Source organism: Lactuca sativa, chromosome 8, assembly GCF_002870075.4.
Source record: "Lactuca sativa cultivar Salinas chromosome 8, Lsat_Salinas_v11, whole genome shotgun sequence".
Taxonomy (NCBI): domain Eukaryota; kingdom Viridiplantae; phylum Streptophyta; class Magnoliopsida; order Asterales; family Asteraceae; genus Lactuca; species Lactuca sativa.
This window is the reverse complement of record NC_056630.2, coordinates 324,004,114-324,030,425: the sequence shown is the minus strand read 5'-3', so window position 1 is coordinate 324,030,425 and position 26,312 is coordinate 324,004,114. Positions and strand designations below refer to the sequence as shown.

General features: G+C 33.2%; 1 protein-coding gene across 1 annotated transcript; it reads right to left on the bottom strand.

Moving 5' to 3' along the window:
* Positions 1-4,213: 4,213 nt before the first annotated feature.
* On the bottom strand, positions 4,214-12,566 carry LOC111877833 (uncharacterized). Its single transcript, XM_023874338.3, has 3 exons — positions 11,914-12,566; positions 5,120-5,737; positions 4,214-4,733 (listed from the first exon to the last, which is right to left on the bottom strand). Exons 1-3 carry the CDS (start codon positions 12,517-12,519, stop codon positions 4,425-4,427), a joined length of 1,533 nt encoding a protein of 510 aa, XP_023730106.1. The 5' UTR covers positions 12,520-12,566; the 3' UTR covers positions 4,214-4,424.
* Between the last annotated feature and the right edge of the window lie 13,746 nt (positions 12,567-26,312).

The following is a 26,312-nucleotide window of genomic DNA, read 5'->3' as shown; positions in this document are numbered from 1 at the left end:
CATCTTAGTATGTTCTTTCTGTTATAGTATCTTAGTATGTTCCTTCTGTTATCATGTATTATATCTTCCTCCCTGTTCCTCTTTATAGTATGTTCTAGCATCTAGTATGAACTGAACCCCTAAACTATACCTACTATAGTTTACTAGTATGTTTATTTGAACTGTTATTGAAAAGACTCATTTATCTACTAAGTTATGATTGTACTTTAAAAACGGAGTTTTATAAATTATAAAGTAACATAACTTTAAAAGGAGTTTTTAAAATGTTTTGATCACTTATAAAAGACATAAGTAATCTTTTGAAATATGTTTATAACAAACATTTACACAACTATCATTGTGTTCAACTTGTATTCTCCCCTCCCCCCTAAAAGCATTTAAAACATTTTAAAATATTGATTATAGGGGTATGAACTCACCTTATGTGGGTGATTCAAACGAATATGCGCGTAAGGATGAGAAGTTCCACGAATAAATTCCTGAGACACAAACGAGTCCTAAATGACATATTTTGGCATGAATATAGTGTTTAGAAGCAACCACATGCAAGGAAACACCTTTAGGGACTAGGAAACACTTGGACCAAGTGTTAGAATCACATGTGATTCATCTAAGGGATGTTTAAGGCCAACATTTGGTGTTTACGGCCATGGGTTTACGGCCATGGAGTTTACGGCCGTAAACTCATGGTAAAATGTGCATGAAGGGGTGATTGAATGATCGGGAAGCTTGTGGGACTTTTGCTCATCAAGAGGGTGAGCAAAACAAACACTTTGGAAGGCTTTTGAGGTGTTTACGGCCACACCAAGTGTTTACGACCGTAAACACTCCAAATGGTGTCATTTTGGGTCTTAAAGAAAGGGGGTTTCAAAGGTTCAAGTGTTATGAGGGATAGCAAGTGTCTAGAAGTGTTTAAGGCTCAAGAGATGACCAAAACAAGGGTTTACGGCCATACCCAAGAGTTTATAGCCGTAAACTCTTGAAGTTGATGAGATTTATGATGTTTCAAGACTATGATCTAGTGTTCAACATGACTAACTAGATGATAGATGGAATACTCACACTTTTGAGGGCCTTTGAGGAGTTTTCGGCCACCAAGAACAAGTGTGTGTTCTTGGTGAAAGTTGATGATCTAGCCAAAAGATGATTTCCATGGATGAAATCAAAGGGTGATTCATGAGTAAGAAGGATAACAACAACTAGAGGGAAGAATCACTTACATTTTCGAAGATCAGGAATGAAAATCTCGATGATACTTGAGAGAGAATGGAAGTTTCTTGAGTTGAAAGTGTAAGAATGAAGGAAAAGTGAAGGAAATGAGACTTAAGAGGGGAGTTTACGGCAAAACATGAGTTTACGGCCGTAAACTCATGTGTTATGGCCGTGAACTCCTTTTGGTGGTGCTTAGGCTTAAATGTTGCACAGAGACTCTAACAGGTACATTCTAACACTCATTCCTTAAGTGTACTAGGCTTAGAACTCCTTAGAATAACCCTTAACAAGGCTAGAAGGCATTAGAAATGAGTTTGACACTCAGTTGAGTTGAATGGTTGGACTTTACAAGCCAAAAAATTTCGGGTTGTCACATGACGATGGGATCTTCCCTGTACATGAGTGTATCATAACATGGCAATTTTGGGTTTTTATTTTCTAGATTTTAGGAGAAAAGATGAGAATGAAATAACACTTTCCCCTAATACTTTGCTTGATTCTTTATTAGAAATATGTTGCAGGTTTGTTTGAGTTTTTTTAGTTTGTTCGGTTGTTTTTTGGGTTTGATTTGGTTTAGAAGTTTAAAATCATCTCTATTAGCAATATGTTGCAGGTTTGTCTGAGTTTTTGAAGTTTGTTTAATAGTTTATTTTTATGGGTTTGATATAGCTCTTAAAGTCACTTTCTTTTCTTGTTGGAGAAGACGAAGGTGGTGGCCTGTTGGGGGAGGGAATCGGTGTTGGCTACCGGAGGTGATGGTTGTATCACAGGCATTTAACATTTGAAATTGGAGTGGAACATTAAAATCGATAGGTTAAATTACACGAATGGTTAGTGGCAGTGATGACTAGAAATGGTTTTCCGGTGACTGAAAATAAGGAGGGGGGGGGGGGGGGGCAGGATGAGGGTGGGTTTCATTTTAATTTATTTTGATGTTTGTTAATATATTTTTAACTGATAATTTAAAAAAGATAAAAGAAATCAGTAAGGGTAAAATAGTCTTTTTAGAATGAACATGGACCAAACGTGCAATAAAAGTATAAAGTAGGGACGGTCCGAATTAAAAAAAGTTGTTAGGACCAAACACGCAAATTACTCTAAACCATTCGTGTAATTTATCCTAGATTTTTCAGGTTCTAGCAAGAAAAAAAGTACACATGAGTGGACTTAGTTGAAGAGAGACCGAGAAACTAAGAAATACTAGTTTAACTTTACTCCTTTTGTTGAACTCTTGTAACACTAATAAGTTGTATATTATTATACAAACAATCGGGTCCCAAAACGTTGTAAATGTCTTGAGTTTATACCAAAAGACAAATGGCCAAATGGGATTATCATTAAAGGTGAGTCTTTATCATATACCTAACATTACCTTTTAACGTGGAACGTGATTGAACTTTGCTGCATTATGTGAAATAAATCATAATTTAATAAATGTCCTTTAAATATTCTGATACTTATAAAATTGTTTATTTTCTGAACTTTGCTAAACTTACTTTTATCTCTTAAATGTTAAGTGTGACAATATATAGACCATGTCTTGCAAACCAGCTTATAAGCTGGTTTTTATTTTATAACTTACCAATAAAGTTCTAAGCTAGTTTTTAGTTTGTAACTTACCAATAAAGTATAAAAAATTAATATATTAATAGCTAGCTAAGCTACTTTATAAACAATTTTGTATACAATACATTAACTTATTTTTATCGACCAAAGCCTTAAAATTAAAAAAATTATTTGTTTGTTAGTGTTATTATGTCAACTTTCTTGTCTATTCATCTTTATCAAAAGATTTTTTTGAATGTTCTATAAATAACTAGATGATTAAAGTTTAAGCAATTTATGTGACACTTGTATACATTAAAATTATTCGACATGATCCCAGTCATACTTTTGGTGTTATAACATTCAATATGAAAATTGACAACACCAAATAACATATGATAACACGTACTATTTTTTTTTTATGTTTATAATTTATATTTTTCTAATTTGTTTTATTTTTTTAATTTATGTCATAATATTTAAAAAAACATATAAATTAATAAAACATAATTAATTAAATACTTAATAAAGCATATCATTTTAAAAATGAAAAAACGACATTACATAAGAAAAAAAACATTGACCGAAAACATACGATAGTCCTAATAAATTTAAAAATATAAAATCGATACATTATTCTTCGCCTAAATATTTCAGCTTGAACTTCGTCTTCATTTTTCGGAGCACCTCCGCCCGTCTCGAAGATGTATTTGTGTTTGGAGAGAAGGAGTGTTGGGGTTTCGATCCATATGATTTTTTGTGTAAAAAATGAATTGAGAAATGGTATATAAAAATTTGAAGTGAGAAATAGTGAGTAAATTTTGAAGTGAAAATGTATACATATGTTGAGTAAAAATTTAAAAAAAAAAAAAAAATAGTTGTTTTTTTATTTATTTTAACATTTTAACCGTTCTTCAACGGTCTATTTTATGGCCGTTGCCAAAAAACTGGACGCAATTCTTCCCGTTCTTCTTGTTGCCATGATAACAGACGATAACATAACACGTAATAACGGGGACACAGGACGGTGTTCATCGCGTTATAACGGCGTTAGCTCGATGCCACGCCGGAGTAACACATCTTCGCATTGCCCGCTGCCACCTGTTTAATAATCAATTGTATTCGTACTTCAGTTTAAATTTGTGTCATGTTTGTTGAATTCAATGGCTTAACAACACTTTCTCTCACTACAAAAAGTATTTTAAGCAATCGTCACAAACTTAATGATTGGTACAAATAGAGTCGTTGATTTTTAACTAGAATATAAATAAAAAGATCTCTATAAGATAAAATAAAAAAATCCATTGCCAAAATACACATAGTTCACTATAAAATTGTTTTATAATAAGATTCGTGGAGTATCATAATAACATATAAAAAAAAATAACATTTCAATAAACAAATCAAGAAATACATCGATATATCTTACATGTAGCCCTATAATAGAAAAACAACCTTCAAAAAGCTAAATCTATAATATTATACCATATAGTTTCAAGCAACATGGCGTTTACACTTAACTTATGTAGAACTCATATTGGCATCATTCTTGAAATACATACACCAATATTGCACTAAAATAAAACCTCAAAATCCATTTCCTTATATACAAACACACCATATGCATATACCATAACAAAACTTATAATAATTCATATCATATATCCTCAAAACTCTTCAATTGAATCCGAGTTTTGAACAATGACAACTTTCATGGTAACATTATTGGGAGGAAGTTGTAATCGAAGAGGGTAAAGCTTTCCATTCAACGGACTTCGTGTGCACACCGTTATGTCCTTCAAACCGGTTTCTTCCTCTAACTTCCGAGTCAACTCGGCCACATTATTACCCTTGAAATTAATGCAAAATCCTTGGGCATTTTCGTCAATTTCACCGAAATCCTCCGAAAGCACATGGTAATATATTGCTCTTCCTTCTTCCATTTTCGGAGGCGAGTTATGATGCAAATCGATCGTCTGCAAAACAAACCAAAATAAGTTTGCGAAGACAAAACTCTAGTTGTTGAAGTTCCATATTATTTAAGTTGGACAATTAGCTAATGCATAAGAAAGTTCTCAAGTACAATGTTTGACAAAAAAAAATTACACAATTGGTAAATTCAAAAAGCATAAAAATTACCCAAAAAGCTCACAAAAGCAAAAATCAAAACAAGATTTGACATTTGGTTAATGTCCAAAAAGTTCTCAAAAAGCTAACTACAATTGGTAATATTCAAAAAGCATAAAAATTAAAGAGTCCTTTGTAAAGAACAAAATTGATTGTTACTTTACAAAAATGTTTCTGATTATGATTTTCAAAACAAATTAATGACCCAATAAACAAAAATTCTAAAGATTCATACCTCTTGCATAGAGAAAGTCGGTGACTTTTCCCAATTCGTACTGGGTGAGCTGGATTCCGATGAAGTAAACGAATCGGAATGAAGAACCAACGGCGGCGCTGGCCTTGCCACCGGAGACTGCACGACGATATCCACCACATCGACGTCCCAAAGGATCCACTCATGGAACGCATGAGTAACATCATGTGTAACGGAATTCCTCCACGGCGGAAGTCCGCCATTCGCCCGCAAAAACTGCCCGTATCTCGTCCTAAGCTTCACCTGATTCCCCACCCGGATCGGCTCCCACTCCACCGACGAATCAAGCCGGCGAGGCACCGTCTGCAGAACTTTCCGGCCAGTCATTCCGAGCAAGAACGGCTGGTTAGAAGCTGTCAAGTACTTGTTATAACACGACTTTAAACGTATAATCGTGATGTTGTCATCGTGACTCTCCGTTACGAACTCGACGGTCCATCGGTTGTTCTTGGCGGCGCCGTTGCGGTCTTGAGAGACGGATTCCTCGTCGTCCGCCGCGTGAAGGTACTTGTTGTGGTGGTTCTTAAGCCGGACTGCCTTCGCGTTGTTGAAGAGATCCATCACCGGCGCTGGATTTGGTTGCTGCTGAAATGAAAGCCTCTGTGTTTGGAGAATTGAAAGAATGAATCAGAAATGAAATATTCCGGCGATAAGATCGAAACCCAGATAAGAAACGGTGGAATGATTAGATGGTTTTGATCTGAATCGGATATAATTTGAAGATTCCGTTTGGATCTAGAAGAAGATGATCGGTTTAAATAGGAAGCAAGCGACGTTTGTGCCGTGTGGGACACAGTCAGCGCCAGCCAGGATAGATTGACCACCAAGTTTTACTTCGGAACAAAGAATGAGACTTCTTCATTTGTACAATGTTTTCATTAATTGTAACAAAATATGTTATTATTGTAAATAGATGATGGTTTTAAAATTGATTACTTAATGTTTTTATTTAATTTAATTCTTTATTTCCTTTGGTTTTCACTATAATTTTTTTTTTTTAAAATGGTTTTACAATATTAAATAATCAAATACGTAGTATATTGAAAGGTTTGTATTCTGTGATGGACATATTGTAAATTAAAGAATATGAGGAAGATATGTGTGAGTTAGACGTAAAAAAAATCAAAATAAAATACTTGTTATGACAAAACAAATTTATATAGACAATGTTTAAATATGGTTTTACCGATTAAAATTATAATAAAAATTAGTTGTTTTTTAATACTTTTACATATTCATATAAATGGATTGATATATAAATTGTCCAAAGAAGAAATTCATATATCTTGCCCAAGTGTTTACATTTTAAACATGATAAAATAATTCTAACCATGATATATACATATAATAATGTTTTATTAATAATTAAAAGGATAAATGGAAAGTCATTACAATATGGTAAAAAAAAAAAAGTGGTTAAAAGAGTGATAAATAAGTGATTTTTAAAGAAAAATAAAATAAAAACAATTTTGTTACAATTGACTATTTCACCATAAACAACCAAATAGGCAAATAGTAACGTCAACATCATTTTATTTGGCATTTAATCTTTTTGGGGAATGAGATAAAATGTAGTATGTATGACATCCTGAAAATTAACTCCATTCTACTCTACCATAATTGAATATTTTTGCTAGCATTTAAGAAAAATGCGTAAACTTTAAACCGTATAAAAATTAGGACGGTTTATTATTCGGATAAAACCGAATTATCAATTGGACAATTTGGATTGGACTATTTGGTTCGGATATTCGGATTTTTGGATTGGTTTTTAACAAAACCGAATTATTATTTTGGATTCCGGATTGGTTATGGTTTATAAAATAAGAACCAAATAATCCAAAAAAAAACCGAACAAACATTTATTATTTATCTATTTATGATATATATCCATAGTTATTTATTAATTTGGTAATCTATTTTTTCAAATAGGTTCAAAACATTTCACTCGATAAAAAAAACATTAATATGCATTTTGTCTTAAAAGTTTTCTATCTATAAAATATTTAACTATAATATATATTCGTAGTAGTTGTTTATAAATTTCAAAACACAACTAAATAATTTATTTTTGGTTCTTTTGTAAAGTTGAGCAATATTATAATTATATATCGTTTTAAAATGTTTCGTTTTTTGAAAACCGAATTATAAAAAAACGATCCAACTGAATTGTAATTGGATCGGATCGGATCGTACTGGAATTTAGATTGGACTATTCGGATCCATATTTTGAAAACCCAAATCAATTTGGTTTCACTTGATTGGATCGGATCAAACCAATTTATCCAAACGAACACCCCTAATAAAAATTCTCATTTAAAAAATATAAATAAAGTTGATTGTCATTTTTGTTCCTAATAAATACAATCATTTGTCTTTTAACATGTACTTAAGAAATTAACCATTTTATTATTCTTTTGAAATACTACACATTTATGCATCCACGTAACTGAAAGCGCCCATTCTCACGTGACACGGTTACGTACGCCGGTCGGCAAAAACGTTTTTATTTTTCTAGTTCATATTTTAGATTACTACCCTTTTGTACCTTTTATGTCATATGAAACGCATCGACATGATAAGATGTTCACTATAGCCCATATTCTTTGATATGTGGCTCATTATAACCCTTTAAGTTTACGTATTTGAATTAGAGCCACTACAAAGTACAAAGAAATAAAACTTAGTCGTTGGCAAGCATCAGAAATGGTGTTGGTGAATTAGTGATATTATTTTGGTGTCGGATATTTGTCTAGACATGATTTCAATTGTCTTCACCTAATTCTACATACGGTACCTCAGTATAATTGTAAATTTCATCATCATATCAATAACAAATCTCTTATAGATCAAACATGACAGTTACCCGAATCGTATGAACCATATAAATATTTTACGGTCTTTATTTTTATTTGTATTTTTTAGAACGACATGCCACTCTAATCTTGTAGTTTGTTGAATTCAAAAATAGACCCGCTCTATTTTTTAGTGTTTAAATCCTGAATGTTCTCCATTAGGCCACCGTGATAGAGGTTTTTTACTCCCGTCTTTAAAATATGTGCTTGTTGTTTGAACATCTAATAATTGGTGTCATTGTTATGGCTAATGACGAGAATGTTAAAATGAAAAGGTTTGATGATCATTAATTGTTGAGTTTTTGGTTGTATTTCCCATCCCACATTAATAGAAAGATGAAATTTTAGTTGGACTCCAAACTTATAAAAAGAGTTCAAGGCTTTGTTTCATTGCTTCCTAACCAAAATACACTTGAACTTTGTAGAAAGTGTTAGTTAATACTTTGAAAGAGTGAGTAATTTTAGGGGAGACTTGAGATATTAGTTTATGTGATTGTAACAATTTATCAAATCTTTCTTTCTAAGGGTTTGTTGTTTCTCTCTTGTTTTGGAGTTTCCATGTATATTCTTGTGCAATTTAATTTTTTTTATTATTATTGTCATTGGGAGGTTGTTAGGAATCTTTAAGACCATTTTCCCAACAAGTGGTGAGTTTTCGAGGAGCTCTCAGTTTTAGAGGCTCGTCTTATGCTATGTGGTTAAAGCTTTGTTTGATTTTCCAAAATAATAATAATAATAATAATAATATAATAATAATAATAATAATCTCTATTACTCTTAATTAAAGGTACTTCGTACTTTGAAGGTTTGTCTTATGCTTTGTGGTTGTAGCGTGGTCTGGTACTCTACATCATAAACGAGGATCTGGTTAACTATTTTGTATACAATATAATTATATACAAACCGGAAGTATATAACATATAGGTTTATAAGCATGTACGTCGTGACCCACTTCTGGCTAAGAAAGACTTGTTACATAAGTGTGTACGTTGTGACCCACCTCTGTGTCCTAGGAATTCTTTTGTTGGTGTAATACTTATAGGTTTTGTATATATTTTTCTAGTAAACAATACTGTTTGGGGATACGTATACAATGTCAAAATACAGTACCATGATGTTCGATGTAGATAAATATGATGGAAGAAGCAACTTTGGTTTATGGAAAGTTCAAGTCAAGGATGTGTTGATTCAGTCTGAGTTACATAAGGCATTGAAGATGAACATCATTTTTTCTTGACAAACAAAAAATGTTAACGTTGCAAAGATAGGAACATCATCCTAGGTTAGGAATTCAGAACCAGTTCATATTAATGTTTACAGTCATAAATTAGTTTCTTCAATTGGAGGATCATAACATAGCATTACCATGATTTCGCAAGAAGGTATAAGTTTATTTATCAAATAATAAAATTGAGGACTTCTATATCATTTAAAAGGTTAAAACTATTATAGAAAATGAGATTAACTTGGAAATGAAGTGTTGAAGTCAGATAAAGTGGAAAATACAACATCAAATTGTGTTTTTGACAATTGTGTTGAGGATATGATTAGCATGATGAAGATTGTTCGGAATACATTGTATCATAATGAAGTTGCAAAAAGGTTGACCATAACCTTAAATAAGAGAACAAATAGTATGATGTTTTTATGTAGGGTTGGTGAAGATTTTATAGAGGAAATTATTAGATAAGACAACTTACCTAATTCGTAGAGCCATTTATTTCCGATAGGGTTCAAAATTCTATACGATAATTTTGGCAAGGTCGAGATGTAACTCTTACATATTTAAAAGTATTTATATAGTATATGTTTATGTAAAAATCAATTACGTTGTAAAGATCAATGATGTTAACAAAAAAATAACGAAAAATTACTAAGCAATGACAATTATAGACAAATACATTGAATATTTGTTATATTTATAATATGAAATATTATCATCATCAAGATAATCAAAGCTTATATAAAAAAAATAACCTTGAAATAAAATCTTATATAAAAAATAAGATTGGATATCAAAGTAGGGATATTAAAAATATGATCATATAATCATTGTGAATTAAAATTAATAACCAAAAAAATGCATTTACGAAATGACAACTAAGTCTGAAAATTAAGCAATTTTGGATTTTCGTTGTGTGTAATATATAGTGTCTTCCAAGGTTGTCAAGATCGGGATCCTACGTATGATCATTTTTGGGTTTGCAAGATCGGGATCGAGATCTTGTATACTCTCCACGCCAATGGTCGTGGAGAGCTTCCAAGTCAGCCGCCTCAAGCCACCACAAACCACCGATGTACTCTCCACTACCGGAATGAAGAGAGAGAAAAGAAAGAAAGAAGAGAGAGAGAGAGAGAGAGAGAGAGAGAGAGAAGAGGAAGCTGGGAGAGAAGAAGACGGCCATTGGTGGTTTACAATCGTGATGCCCACCACGAACGGTCGGGTCGGCGTGCACGGCCATTGTTCATTGTCATCTCAAGTACAGACCCGTTCGTGGAGAGTATACCGATAAGTCTAAGTATTTTTGTGAAGATCCTATAAAGAACTCACAATGGCCGGCTATTGGATATAAGTATTATGTTAGGAATTTGGTATGTTATATTTTTTATAATAAATGGTCTCAAAGTAAATACAAACATTATATTGAAAAATTTTGTTTTAATATATTTATTTGGTAGTAAACATTTAGGAGTGATTTGGTTGATACATTACTTAATTTGTATTTTTAATATAGTTTTTCATTATTCAGCTAGTAGTCCATTTTTAGTGAAATTGCGTATTTTTTTTATTGGATGGTGCATTTATTTGTTATATTGACCATACACATATATGAAAAACATACACTCTATTTATTTCTATAAAAAAAGACACTACGTTCTTGAGCATTATTAGCTTTCTTTTAAATATGCTCTATTATAATCAGTAATTTATATATATAATCAGCCGAAATTTTAATTATTTAAATAATAAATAGCTTATTAAATACTTTGCGCATGGACATTGCCATCCTAGTGGTCACTAGTCATCACCAATGAGCAAATGCACACTTTTAGAAGAAATACAAAACCACAATCAACACCACCAAGATTTAAATCGTTTAATATTAATTTATTTTTCTTTTCATACCATACTTTAACGTTTTTAAATAACTTGTTTTTTATAAATACAGTCATTATAGTATTTTTAACATAATAACAAATCAAGATTGTCAAAATCTAAGTCATTATGCAATTATCAGAATTAGATCAAAATCAAAATTACCGAGTTTCTTTATGTTAAGATAATATTATTTCGAGCATCATAAATAATAATATTATTTCTAACATCTATGTACAGTATATTTGAACTTTATATTTCTATATATCCTTCTAGTAGGATTCTAGCCAAATATATACGTATATCATGATATCCTCCTAATTAGTTAGGATCCTATAGCTAAATTTATGGACAATAATGTATATCGGGATACCAATGAAAGATATCGATTTTATTTATTTATTTATTTTTTATTTATTTATTTTTGTAATTTATACCAATGAATTATAGACCAATATAATTATTAATATACATATTATAAAACATAAGTTAAACAAAGGTCGATTAAAACATCACTTTATTATGATTTAAACACGTTATATCAAAAATAAAATAACCAATACGTTCAAGTATAAGTATAACAATTACTATTTAAAAGTGTATGTTGGTATAACTAATATAATATAACTAGTTTATAGTGAATTAGATCAATTATAAACGAAGAGATTTCTTATGATTAATTTTAAATTAATATTATACCGGCAACCACAAAAAAAATAATATGGTCATTTAGATGTTATTTTAATTTATGAGTTTTGGATGATTTAATATATTTCTTTATTTTTTATCAAAAATTTTATTAAAAAAAAAAAGGAAAAAAGTACCTTCTTCATTGATAATATAGGAGTCCGTGGTGAGAAGCTAGAAGAGCGGATTGACACCGGTGAAGCGACGAACTCCAGGCCGGAAAGTTCATCGGAGACGGAAGAAAAACTCGAAACCATCGTTAAATAGTCATTAAACTCCTCATCCTCCGGTATATCCACCGCCTCAACGTCAAACAAGATCCAATTATGCGTCGAGCTCGTAGAACAGCTGTCATGGGTCACGGTGTTTCTCCACGGCGGCATGACTCCGTTGGCCCTCAGATACGTTCCACCGGAAGCCTTAAGCTTCACCTGAAACCCGTCCCTCACCGGCTGCCACTCGACCGATAGGTCCTTGGTGTTTTCCGGCAACGTCTGGAGGACTTTCTTCCCCGTCATGCCAAGGAAGAACGGCATACCGGTGGCTGTTAAGTAACGACCGTAGCAGCTTTTTAGACGAATCACATGGCTGTTTGAGTCAACGTGCTCGATCAACCACCGTGCACGACGGGTTCCAGCGGCGGACTGGCTTTGCCGGACTGTTAATTGGTCGTCGTCGGCGACGAGATACTTGTCTTGGTGAGTTTTCAGTCTTACCGCTGAGGTTTTGTCGAAGAATTCCATTTGATGATGGGAACGCAAGAAACGGGAAAATAGCGTGACAAGAAGATGAAACAATGAAACTTACATACCAAATTATAAATACTTAAATACACAGTGTATTTGATTTCTCCTACAATGGGCAACAATATCTAATACCAATTTGTTCCATCTCATATTCCAACAATAATGGTGTTATAACACAAAAAAAAAAGGATTTTTATATTATAACAATGTTAAAAATGTTATAACAACCTGATAACATTAATATTTTCCATATCATTTTTTTTTAAATTTTTTGAGTTTTTTTTTTTTTTTTTTCCTTTTTCCTTTTTCGTGTTTTTTTTAAATTAATAAAAAAATTATATTTTTACAAAAATAATATTTAAAAATAAAAAAAGACATAATATTTACAAATTAAAATTAAATTAATTTTAAAAGATAATATTTTTTTAGTCTTAATTAACCCAAATAACATTTAAATTAAACCTAAAACCATAACATTTTACTACTAATTCTAATTAACCCAAATATTTCCTCTTAATTTGATCATTCATCGCTTGTAGCACCGCTATATATTGAGACGTCAAATCCTGCTCGCTAGTCTGAAGAATTGACAACTGATTTGTCATTAATTCTTTCTCTTTTTACTCGTTCTTCTCCCATGTTTGACTTCTAGGAACTCCAAGTGGCAACGTTTCAACTCATTTCCCCCTTTTTTATAATAAGTTGTGCTCATCGAAATTCGATTTCATTTCTGCCACATCTTTTGTTTTCGCATCAATCTCCTCCGCATGCCTTGCAACGCGCCTCGTTTTGACGCGTCCGAACGATCGTCGTGGTGGGGAGATCTCCTCGATATCATCCGAGATCTCATCGATGTCAATATTTAGGTCGATAAGAGTCTGTGCGTCTGACTCATCGACCGAGCTTTAATTTACCTTTTGGATTGAACCTGCAACGATGTAGGGGTTTTAAGCCATTTTGGATGAAATCGCACCAGCTCCCACGCTTTCTCGAACTTGAACACATGTCTCGTCTTGAAACCAATATTGTTTTTTTGTAGCTTTAAACAAATCAAAGTCGTTGGTTCTGCTTTGTTGTTGCGCCTCAAGCTGGTTGTAAATACGAATGAATTTGATGCATCGCTTGCTAATTTGAGTCAATTTGCTACTTAGCATGTCCGTATTGTGATACAGTTTTTTTCTTACAATATGGTGTGGAATTTTTTGAGCACCGCCTCCTAATAAGCACATTTCTTCTTCCCATTTAAGCAACATTCATCTTTTAAAGTACTAGGCTTGCGCCAAAGCATTTTCCTCATCTGGTGTCCACCAATACGAAGCTTCTTTATTTTCCGTGTCAACCGCTATAACTTTCCCTTTTTTTCCTTTCCTTCTCCCTCTCTTACTACCTCCTTGCGTTTCAACCGATGGTTGTGTGTTGGAGGTGGTGGTTGTGTTTGAGGTTGTGGTTGGGTGGTTGTTTGTGTTTAAGGTTGCATCAGAAAAGGAGTTTTTTTTTGTAAACTTGAATGTTGGCTGAAAAGATTTTGTTGATGGTAAGGTTAGTTAGGAAATGGAGTTGTTGTGATGCGGTATTGAAAGAGGCTCATTGGTATGAGATTTATGGTGAACCTTGAAACAATAGAAGGCTAAAATAATTCTCATAACCGGTAAATCTGATAGGAAATATTGTGTGTGGTTATGCATTCGGGTTTTGGTTTGGTGGAGGGGTGTTTGGATTTTGATCAATTTTTATGTGTTGGGGTTTTGGTTAGATGTACTCTGAGTTTTTAAATATTAACGTTGTTATGGGGCTTACATGTCAGCAACAACGCCGTTCTTTGGCTCATACCGTGTACTCTGAGTTTTTAAATAATAACCGAACGAGTTTATAACATGTAGAAACCACCATTACAAAATTAATTAAGTTTTCATAGTAAAAACTCAAAATTATTAACACATTATTTTACATAAATTATTAATTAAAAGATATTTTTTTAGTTATATAAAACCATAATAGTTGATTTAAATAAATACTTAACCTTATAATCCGTATTTATTTTTATTGCAATATTATTAATTTAATATAATTAGAATATGAAGTTTAAATTTTGAAATTTGAAATGAAAAATTAATAGGTTGATAAGTGACGTTAAATTATTTAGGATGTATAATAGGGTGACAATAACAAAAAAGAAAATAAACATATTTTTTTATCAGAAGATGATGATATCCAAGTGAATTTTTTGTTTAATGAGGTTTTAAGTTATAATAATTCAATTTTTTATTTTTGGGTAACATAACTTGGTTTATTATTATGTGATTATATAAAGGTAATTAAGGTGTTTGTTACACTAATTAGTTTTATAATAAGTATATAAGATAACTAGTTTATAACCCGTGGGAACCACGGTTATAAAATTAATCAAACTTTTATAGTAAAAACTCAAAATTATTAATAAGTTATTTTAAATAAATTATTAATTTAAGAGATATTTTTTATTAGTTATGTGAAATTATAAACATTGATTCAAATAAATATATACTTTTATAGTAAAAACTCAAAATTATTAATAAGTTATTTTAAATAAATTATTAATTTAAAAGATATTTTTTATTAGTTATGTGAAATTATAAACACTGATTCAAATAAATAAATAAATAAATATATATATATATATATATATATATATAATTAATTTTTAATATATATTAGATATTTTTTATTTGTGAATTAATGAAAACAATAATTTAAAATTTAAAATTTAAAATAGAATCATAAGGAGGTCTAATAAATTTAAAATGAAAAACTAATAGATTAACAAGTGGCAACACATTAATTAAAATATCTAATATGATGACACATGGTAAAAAAGTTAGGTGCTGTTTGTTTTTTGCAAAAAACCTCTTCAAACCTCTTACTGCTGCGCGGCGCAGCACACGCGCAGCACTTTTAATCTCGCAGCTGTTTGTTTTTTAGAAGCCTTCTGAGTCAAAAACCTCTGCGCGTGCTCTGTTTGGCGCAGCACTTGTACTGCCTCTTCCAACCTCTTCCAACCTCTTCTTCTTCTTATTTTATTGCTGAAATTTTGATTATATGTTATTAAAATTTTATTTCATATTTTTTTTCCCTTTTTTTTCATTTATTCTTATTGAATTTATTTTTCATTTTTTTTATATTCAATAATAATAATTTCTTGATGAAATATCATTATTTTTTACTGAAAATATCTTTATTTTTTGTTGAAATATCATTCTTTTTTACTGAAATATCATTAATTTTTACCGAAATGTTATACATTATTAAATTTTACGTATTAAAAAGCTATTTTCGGTTTATAAAATTAGTTTATTTTAATTTTTTAATATCTGCAGCAGTATGCAGCTGTTAAAAAAACAAACACGCTTTTAATTATAGTCTGCAGCCGTTTGGTTCACCTCTTCTACTGCAGAGGGTTGCAGAGGTGGTCCGCAGACTTCATGAATTTTTGCTTCAGAAAATCAAACAGCACCTTACTCTTTTATAAATATAGAGATCATTACAATCAATAGCATTAAAATATTTTCTATATCCGGACACTATTTCATATATATCATGCTTTATTATCAATAATCTATTTTCTAGTATTGAATATTTCATAACTTTTATCAAATACACATCCAATTTCCAAACATCTTCTAAATAATTTGACTTATACGTAATCTCGATATATTTAATTAAAAAAATCAAGAATGGTTTTAAAATATATGTTTTTAACACCTTGAATACGGTGTAATATTACAATAATAAAATAATAACAAAAGAAGTCATTTGTTTGAATGTATTTGTTTTGATTATAGAAAGAAACTCTTGACCATGTGATCAAGGGACCAACTTTGATAAAAATTAGCAGATACAACAAATTAGCACAACTTTGAAGAAGCAACCTTAAACTCCTTTAACCTTCGAGATTATGATGATGTCATCAAGCAAATGTTTTGTTATCATTGTTCGTCGTTTATCATTCTAATATTTATAGAAAACATTTAATTTGTTTTTAGTATTGTGTTTTGTGATCCATTTAAGGTTTGTAAACACAGTCATGACATATATAGGTGTTGTAGGAATACGTTTTGTCAGTTGGGTGGGGTTTGTTTGTTAATCATAGACCGAAGATATTACCTTGCAGTTTGGACTTATAAACTTGACTTTAGTTTCTTTTTTCCAACTTTGTTGTAAATTTGTAGTTTTTGGTTTCGTGTTGGAAGGATTCAAAGTCTAATTATTTCAAGATATCACAACAACGTTGATGCTGAAAACGTGTTTGCTTTCTTTCATAATAGGGACATAATAGAGATGAGAATTATACCGACCTAGAAATAAGCCACGAAAGTTCCACAATAACTTTGAGAAAATGACTAATTAGGTTAATTCTTCCAATCATTTTCTAAAATTTTTATAATTTTCAAAAATATAAAAAATAGTCAAGATTTTTGTAGTTTTTTAGCTGCTAAAATCTGAATTTTTTGTAGGTGGTTACATGCAAAAATTTGAATTTTTTTTTTCAACTTTGAACCTACAACTCTTTCATATAAATTATGTTTGAGCTGATTTTTTTATTGTGTTTTTGTACCAATGATTTTTTATTGTGTTCTTTGTACCAGTGATTTTTTATGGACAACACACTCAAATTTGGAGATTAGGAAGTCATTTTTTAGCTCTAAAATAAAGTATTCATTGAAAATTATGAAAAAAATAACCAAACTTTGAACAATCATAATTCTTTCACATGACCTCCATTTGAGATTAAAAAAGATTCATTGTCTTCCGTGTAAGAAGGGTATACATGAACATATCACACTCGCAAATTGAATATTGGGAAGTTGTATTTTATAAGCTCTAAAGTAGGACACTTGGCCATTTTTGAAGTTTTTCAGATCTCACGGTTGTCACTTCGTATTACTTCAAGGAAAAGGCTTTTTGGAACTTTGACTACGAATTCACACACTTTGACTACAAATTCTAACACTTTGACTATGAAATCCAACACTTTGACTATGAAATCCAAACATTTATTATGAAATTTCATTTCAACATGGAAGCGTTAAATGTCTTATTTGAGTTTTCAAGTTATTTTTATGTAATTATAGTTAGAAACCCAATAACATTTATTAGAAATACACTCAATACCCCCACCTAATATCATCCAACCTCTCTATATAAAGCTTAAAACCATAACAATTTCATATCATTATATCACCGGGGTAAGCCTTGGCATTGAAAGGTCTAATATGCACAAGAGTCATATTAAAATGATATTGCTAACTAACGTATGATACTAATCGGTCACACTAACAACAACTTGAGATAATTGATTATTTATTAGAAATTGATTTTAATAAATATTCAATAAACTCTTATAACTAAATTGGAAATTATTTATTTCACAGAAATAATAATTTTCATTAGTAAGTAACATAATATATCATATGGTATGATTTATTAAGTCAAGTACAACATTTTGGACCAAAATGACTTTTTGTCTTTTACCAAAAGGTTAAGGTTTATATTTTATAAAAGAGTTTATAAAAATTACCAAGTTTGACTTCATTTTAATCATCAAAACCATGAGCATGCTTGCATACATGCTAGTGATGGGTTTTTTTATTATTTAAATGGAAAGAAACCATGCTTTAAAGGTATGAGAGACAAGTAGGCTTTAGGAGACATTATTGTCTTAAAGTGTTAAGGACTTATGGTCCATAAAATCACTTTATGCATATAAAAGGTAAGACTTGCACTCACTCTTGCTTCTTGATTCAAATGGCCGAAAATATCACTCTCCCTCTCATCTTCTCATAATTAGTTAAGAACACTTGAAGTTACTTGTATCTTCATACCCTCTTTAAGTTGATATTGGTTACGAACTTAAAGCTTAAGGGTTTAACAATTTTCGACTAGCATCTACAGCAAGTTGAGTCATTGTTGGTGTCTTAAAGGTTCCACATTCTTCATCAACTTTCAAGCCTCCCAAGAGGACCCAAAGAGCAACAAAGGTTGTTATTTCTTCATCATTTCTTTGGTTGGTGTTTAAATCTTTTTGTAACTTGCAAGGAGATCCTTGGTAGGTATAAAATGTTTATGTTATGTTCAAAATTTTAAGTCTTCCGTTGCCATATTTTTAAGTTTATGAAACTATTTTTGAAATAAAACCGAACAATTGGTATCAGAGTCACCTTGCAAGTTTGGTTAGATTTTTTGATTTTTGGAAATCTTAGTTTTTAGAGAATATGGATAACTTGTTTTTGTACTAAAATAAGTTCATACATATTTTCTATGACAACTTTATATTTGTTATTTTATGTGACAAAAGTTCCATGCATCTTTTGTCATTTAAAGTTGTCTTAGAAAAACAAATGTTGTTTTATGTGCATGTTGATTTATATGATATGCATAAACTAGCCAAAGATCATTGTGTTTGTTGTGTTGTTGTATTGGTTTTTTTATAAAAATTGTTGTAATAATTTATTTATTCATATGGTATGTAATAATTAACTAAATTAGTTTTCTTGTTTATTTTTTGTAAAGTAACAAATTGGTTTTTAAAAATAATTTATTTATACAAAAATGTAACAAGAAATGAAGTTGGAACCATTTTTGAAGACAAAAGAGCAATTTTTGAGTCTAAAAGGTGTGCATGATTTTCAGTAACATTTTCTGAAAAGTGTCACTAATCTGTTTACAAAGGGATGTTGGACTTTTAGCAATAGTTGCTAAATTTTAGCCTTCAAGAAGTTTTTCCAATCATTTGCAAGAAATTGGTGTTTACTCAAGTGTGAGCTTCTTCAACAACATTACAAGAAGATTTTTGGTCCTCATAAATGTCCCTTTAGGAATGGATTTCGCATCTTTTGTGTTGGTTTAAAAAAAATATCATTAATTGGCTATGTTTATGCACAAATCTTTTTATGCATGTTTGTGTTGTTTATTTTATGCAATTATTATGTGTGGTTGATAAATTAGCTTTCACATGCTAAAATAATTTTGGACAAAATAAACATCACATGAAGTTCGGGTTTTCAAAATTGGACATAAGATGTAACAAGTTATTATTTTAAAAAATAAAATCCAGTTTTATAAAATCGTTAATAACGGCAAATTTTGAAATACTCCATTATAAGTTTTAAAATTGTGATTTTTGTAACTTATACAAACTCCTAATATATAAGTAATAAAATGAAGTTTTATTAAAGATATAAAAGGTTCAAATGCACACAAAATTAATACCGGTTATTAAAATTGAATTGCGTCGAATTATATAAAAACTAGCTTTCTATATAGAATTTTTAAAAGGTGATTTTCTTTTGAAAATTGATACCATGGTTTATTATATGAATTTAATAACCACGATATCATATGTTTTTAAACTAGAATTACAAAACATATAAAGACCCTTTTTACCAACCTCAAATCTATGCAATCCTTTTGAAGAACACTCGCACATCTCTTGTATGCACTAGTGGGATAAAGGATACCTAACCGCTTAGTGTTATGTTTTGATGGTCGGGGTGTCTTCGCGATTTCTATAACCAAGTTATAGGCCAATTACACAAGTTTTTCAAATTGGATGATTTGATCGGAAATCTTTTGTGATAAAGGATACCTAAGCAAGAGAAATCTGAGGCATAGATGAGATCAAACATGTCTAATTAAATTTGTTATTAAAGATCCCATAATTCTAGGAATTATATAGCAAGACATAATTGATAAGCGATATCTATTGGGTTGAATTCAAATAGATGAGATAAATGATAGTTAACCATTTATTTGTTTTACAACTTGGATCCTAGACTTTGATAATTAATGTTTTTAAAAACTAAAAGGGTATTAATTATTAAAGATTAAATATTGAAAATACTAAATGAATTTTGTTAAAATTTTGTAGTTAAATAATCCATTCTCATTATCATGAATTTTCATTTTCTTTAATGACTTAATGAAACAATAGCATTCAATAGATACAACTTCAATGAATGGGTTCATATCTTACGAGACAATCTCGTAGGAGATATGAAATTGTATACACTAAAGGTCCTAGTCCTAAACTATTTACTTTGAGCAATAAACCTGAACATGATACCTAGTAAAGGCATCACTGTGATGCTAAAGATGCTTCTAACATCAAGCTAGGAATAGTTATTCTTGACTTCTAGGAAGTCTTGGATAATTTAAACATATATTTGATGATATAACAAGTCAAAAAAATGTTCCAATAAATACAGTGATATTTTATTTAAAGCTAGTTTAAACATTTGAATAATGCAAGGCTAAAAGAATTACCTTGTGATATCCAGGAGGCCCATATTTTATGGACTGAACACCTTTAAGCCCAAGAAATATATTAAAGCCCACATTGATGGATCTTGTTTCTTTTATGAAGAAACTAGACACTGGAAGAGTATTTACTCCCTTATTTGGAAAGAAAGTCTGGAAGAGACTATTACTTCTAGCATCTACTACATAGAACTCATACTTTTTATATAACACTTAGGTACTTGGTACTTAAATGTTAACCTAACATTTGTAAATGGCTTGCAGATATTTACTGAAGAGTACCAACTGAGCACAATCAAGTTGGAACTACACTCTCGGAGTTTAGTTTATTATTTATGCTTAGAACATAAATTACTTGTAATGTAAAACAATATTTATTTTGGAATAATGTATGTTTTAATTTAGCATGTCTAAATTTATGTCTCGGTCATTTTATTCAAATGTTTGATAATTTACTCAATTGTTTTTCATAATCATAATATTCATATTCTGAAATGATTAACTTCTATTTATGAGACTAGATCACTTAATAGAATTCTGAAGTAAATATCAATATTTTATAAATAAAATTAAGCTCTATATGCAAGCACATGTGACTTAAATTTGTTTTAAATCAAACTCATATTTGACGTTGTTATTTTTATTATATAAATGGCATACACACATTCCAACTTCAAGAAAGGGATCTTCGAAGGCAAATAATGTAGTTTATTTGACATATGTGAACCTTATTTATATGTAAAGGAATCCTATTGATATTTTCACTAAGGTGTAGAGAAAATAATTAAGGAACTATACACTTTGGTGTATGACTTCCTTTCTAATGAATGTCTGAGATTAAGCGCAAGATACTAAATCAACTTTATTAACAACTATGGTAGTTTTAATTATATTTTATGTGGTAAAGCATAATTGTGAAATCTTTGTTGAAGGTTTCAAAAGTTGAGATTGAAACCGGTGAGAACCATATAAGGCCTTAATGATAATAAAGGATGAATTAAATCTTACTTTGTATGATTTACTTTCTAATCGATAGAAATATCCTCCTTTAATCCTTTTAAGATAATACTTCAATCACTATTAATTGTATCTTAAATACAAATACCAACTAATGAGTAGATTAAACACTTTACAAGATTTAGTATGGAAAGGCTCCATCCTTATCTTACTTAATGTTTTATGGATTTGAAGTCGATGTTGGACTAAAGCTTTTGAAGCCAAAATCTACTAAATACATACTTGTATATATATTACTCTAAATGTGGCTTAGATTATCATATGCAAACCCACCAATAATAGGTTCTTTTATTCTTGTGAAAGTTAAGTTAGTAGAAAGCAAGCTTCTAGTGAAAAAGCGAGTGGGAGGTACATGGAACTTGGAGCAACTCAAGAACCATAACTGTAACGACCATAAAATTCCGACCAATTTAAACTTTTCAAAAACAACCCGATTTCATAAAATTATTACAAAAAGGTTTTCAATACAATTATTTCAGAGTCTTCCCAGAACCACATCATAAAACATAAACATGAGGAGCGGTACGATCACGCCTTTGCCTTGCCACGGTCTCCTGAAGGACCTGAAAAACATTAAACCACAACTGTAAGCCCGAAAGCTAAGTGAGATATCCCCAAAATACCAACCACATATACCATACATGCATAAGATGCCATAACATAACAGAACACAGAACAGCCATGCACTTCGGGTCTACTGTGTGACTGGTCCGCCGCACCGGCCTTCAGTCCACCTGGTCCACCCTCCGAGTCTATCCCCATACATCGGGTCTACAGTGTGATTGGTCCGCCCGCACCGCGCCTTCAATCCACCTGGTCCACTCTTTGAGTCTACAGTATGATTGGTCCGCCCGCACCGGGCCTTCAGTCAGCCCGGTCCACTCTCCGAGCCTCGGCACATCTGGTCCGCCCTCTTGGGGCCTACAGCCTATCCGGACCACTCGCTGGGCCTTCGGGATAACCGGTCCGCCCTAGGTATGTTGGCCTACAGCACAAAGCAGGCCCGCCTCAACCCAACCCCAGTCCAACAACCATGTGCACATAAACATTCAATCATATAACTTATCGCATCCAATCAAACCGATCTAACAGATCACATAGCATAACATTATCCTAACCAGGATACCGACCTAACCGGTCACTAGCATAGCATCATCCTATATACCATGATTCCGACCTTAACCAGGTCTCTAACATATACCATCCTAACTACCAGGATGCAACATAGCAAAGCAATAACATAACAACGATACCCGGATCACAATCCGATAAAGGGTCGGCCTTGGTGCCGTAGACCCTGTCGATATAGTGAGGATAACTCACCTCGCAACTGCCGACTGAACAGATAAACCCAAGATGCTCTAACCACTGATACGATCTCCACCACTAGCCAACACCAAAACACTGAACTCAAAACAAAAGCCAATAATTAGCAAAATGCCCTTGGAAGTCAACTGGTCAACCCTTGGTCAAAGTCAAAGTCAAAGTCAACCCCTCACTGACTCTACTCATCGAGTCAACCCGATGACTCGCCGAGTCCCATGCACAGAACTTCCCCCGATCCGCGACTCAACTCGCCGAGTCACCCCGAGACTCGCCGAGTCCAACAACTCTGAGTCCTTTCACACTCAACTCACCGAGTCATCCCTTGACTCACCGATTCACAGCTCAACCAGAAGAAAGGTTATGACCTCACGACCAAAATCGCCGAGTCCAAGAACAGACTCGACGAGTCCAAGGCTATCTGCAACCAACTCGCCGAGTTCCTGACCATATTCATCCAACTCGCCGAGTTGTTCTTCCAACTCTTCGAGTTCCAGCCTATCTTCAAGCAACTCGCCGAGTACACCCTTGTGACTCGCCGAGTACCCCTAGATCTGAAACCATACAGAGGCTTTCCAAGCCATGCAGAAGCTCTAAACCATAGATCTACTCTTTTACAAGCCATCCATCACGTAAAGTGGCAAACTTTACGTGGATCCAACTAGATCTAGGCATTTAACACTTTAGGGCTACGGTTTGGGACACAAGGGCTTCACCAATCACTCAAAAATCGGGACTCTATGACATATAGGACCATCACAAGCTTAGATCTGAAGTAGCATCCTCAGATCTAATCTTCTATCTCAATTTAGATGTCATATCAACCACCACACATAAACCTCATGAAGAAAAAGCTTAAGGAAATGGTTCCTTACGCCTGTAATGAGCCCAACCAACTATAGATTCCTGATCTCCCCAAGCTTTCTGATACAAGCCTCCAAATCTTCAAGCTTAAAGCACCAAAGATCCTTCTCCAAACTCTAATTCACTCAATAATGGGGTCTCTTCACGAATTTAGGGTTTCTGGAACTCAAGGAATGGTAAAGAGGCTGGGGAAGAAGTGTTATGTTCTTCAAATAGGGCTCATCCCCCGAAATTAGGGTTTTCTCCACTCAGCACCAACTCGTCGAGTCCATCCATGCTACTCACCGACTTGGTCACTTAACACGCGACTAGAGTCGCGACCCTACTCGTCGAGTTGCCCTCTCACACTTACACTTTTAGCCCTTCAACTCTACTTCTGATATTCCGGGATGTTACAATTCTCCCCCACTTAAATTAGGCTTCGTCCTCGAAGCCCGTGGAAACACAACTCCAGAACTACTCTCGCAATGCACCACCTGACATTAACCAGACCAGGTTCCTCAAAGCACAACCACCGAAACCCAAACCCAATCTTCCTTCCCATAGTGTTCTGACCACCGCTTCAAGCTGACCACCGGCCTTGCCTTCTGACAACCACACTTATCAACTTATCACTTAGTACCACTCCATGATACTTCACTTGCCCCAAATCACAACAATCACTCGACTCATACGAGCTAGAAATAACCATGAACTACCAGAATTCCCAGTCTGAGCCCAACTTTATCCATTCCATGCTGATAGGATGACACATCCTTCAGCCTCAGAGCAACTCCCATGAGTTTCTTCACCGCAATCTCATACCCATGCTGAACTGGCTCTAGCATCTTCGGGTTGGGAAAACCCGATACACTGACGACACCTCCAAACATCCCCCATGATGAATTTCTACCACATACATAAATCCTTGATCAAAATCAAACTTGAAATCCAAGATTCCATCCCTGCCTTCCTTCCGAGCCTTTTGGCTCTACACCCACGAAAATTTCTTCCGTGACCTCAGCAAACATCCAACCCGGATGTGATTCCATACCATAGCCATAGACACACTGCTCATCAACCATGATTAGAACACCCCAATCATAACTCTGCACTACTGCTTTCACTTTCGTGAACTTACACTCCCTCTCGGAGCTACATTCCTTTCCCTTTCCTTACCAAGGAAATCCACTTAGCCGCCTTGTCACTATGACAAGTGCCACGGTGCTCACCTAATACTACACCATTCTCTTATAGCATAACCACTATCCCAGCACCACACATGCTCTGGATCCGCTCGCAGGGACTCTCAAGCCCATGCTCTACCTCCACTAATCATGATCAATACCCGGGGCCAGACCTTCTGACGCTAGCACGCCACGACATACTCAATCCATATCCTCGTACCGATTTATCAACACATGCAGAGTCTTCAGCATGACTGGACCGCCTTTCCAGGCCTTCAGCCCATCTGGACCACTCTCGGAACCTTCAGCAGGTCTGGACCGCCCTCCAGGGCCTTCAGCCTGTCTGGACCGTTCTCCGAGCCTTCGGCCTGACTGGTATGCCCGCACCGGCCTTCAGTCTATCCGGACCGCTCAAACAGCATCCAACATCCCGAATTATCCCTCCAGGAAAACTCTCCCATGCATACTGTTCTAGCCCTCTAGGGGTTCCGAACTCTATCTCCACCCTACATACTCAATCCCGACCCGATCCCAGGCCTTCCACAATCAATCACCCTTGGTCTGTATCCCGCCCCGCATGCCTGCCACTTACTCATACCAGCCTACACTCTTGGCTGACAGAACCACTGCTGAATCCTAAGCATCTAAACAACCTCTCATGCCCATCGATCTTCCGGAGAATTTTTCCAATTCTCCCCCACTAAGATCACTGACTATCAACCACCGGTCGCCATCAACGACATCCCTTATCAACCCTACACAACACAATCCCTTACACGCGATCTGGTTCCCACTAGAACAAACAACCTTCACAAAATCACATATCAACACGGATCGTCACGGCTCGAAAGAAACCCGACCTTCAGCTAACCACTCCTCAGATTGCAGATATTGCCCAACATTCAGACCAAACGCCAGATTCCCACTAATAACCCTCATGAAAGATAACCAACAAAATCCCCAACACCAAACCCTCAAGGAACAACGAATACAATACCAGAAACCACACAACGAGACTAGCATATATACAATACTCCAAAATAATCACAAAATAACAAAACATCAAGAAAGAAACATACCCGCAGCTACATCCGGCACTGCCTTGACCTCCTCTGTTGTAAGCTGAAA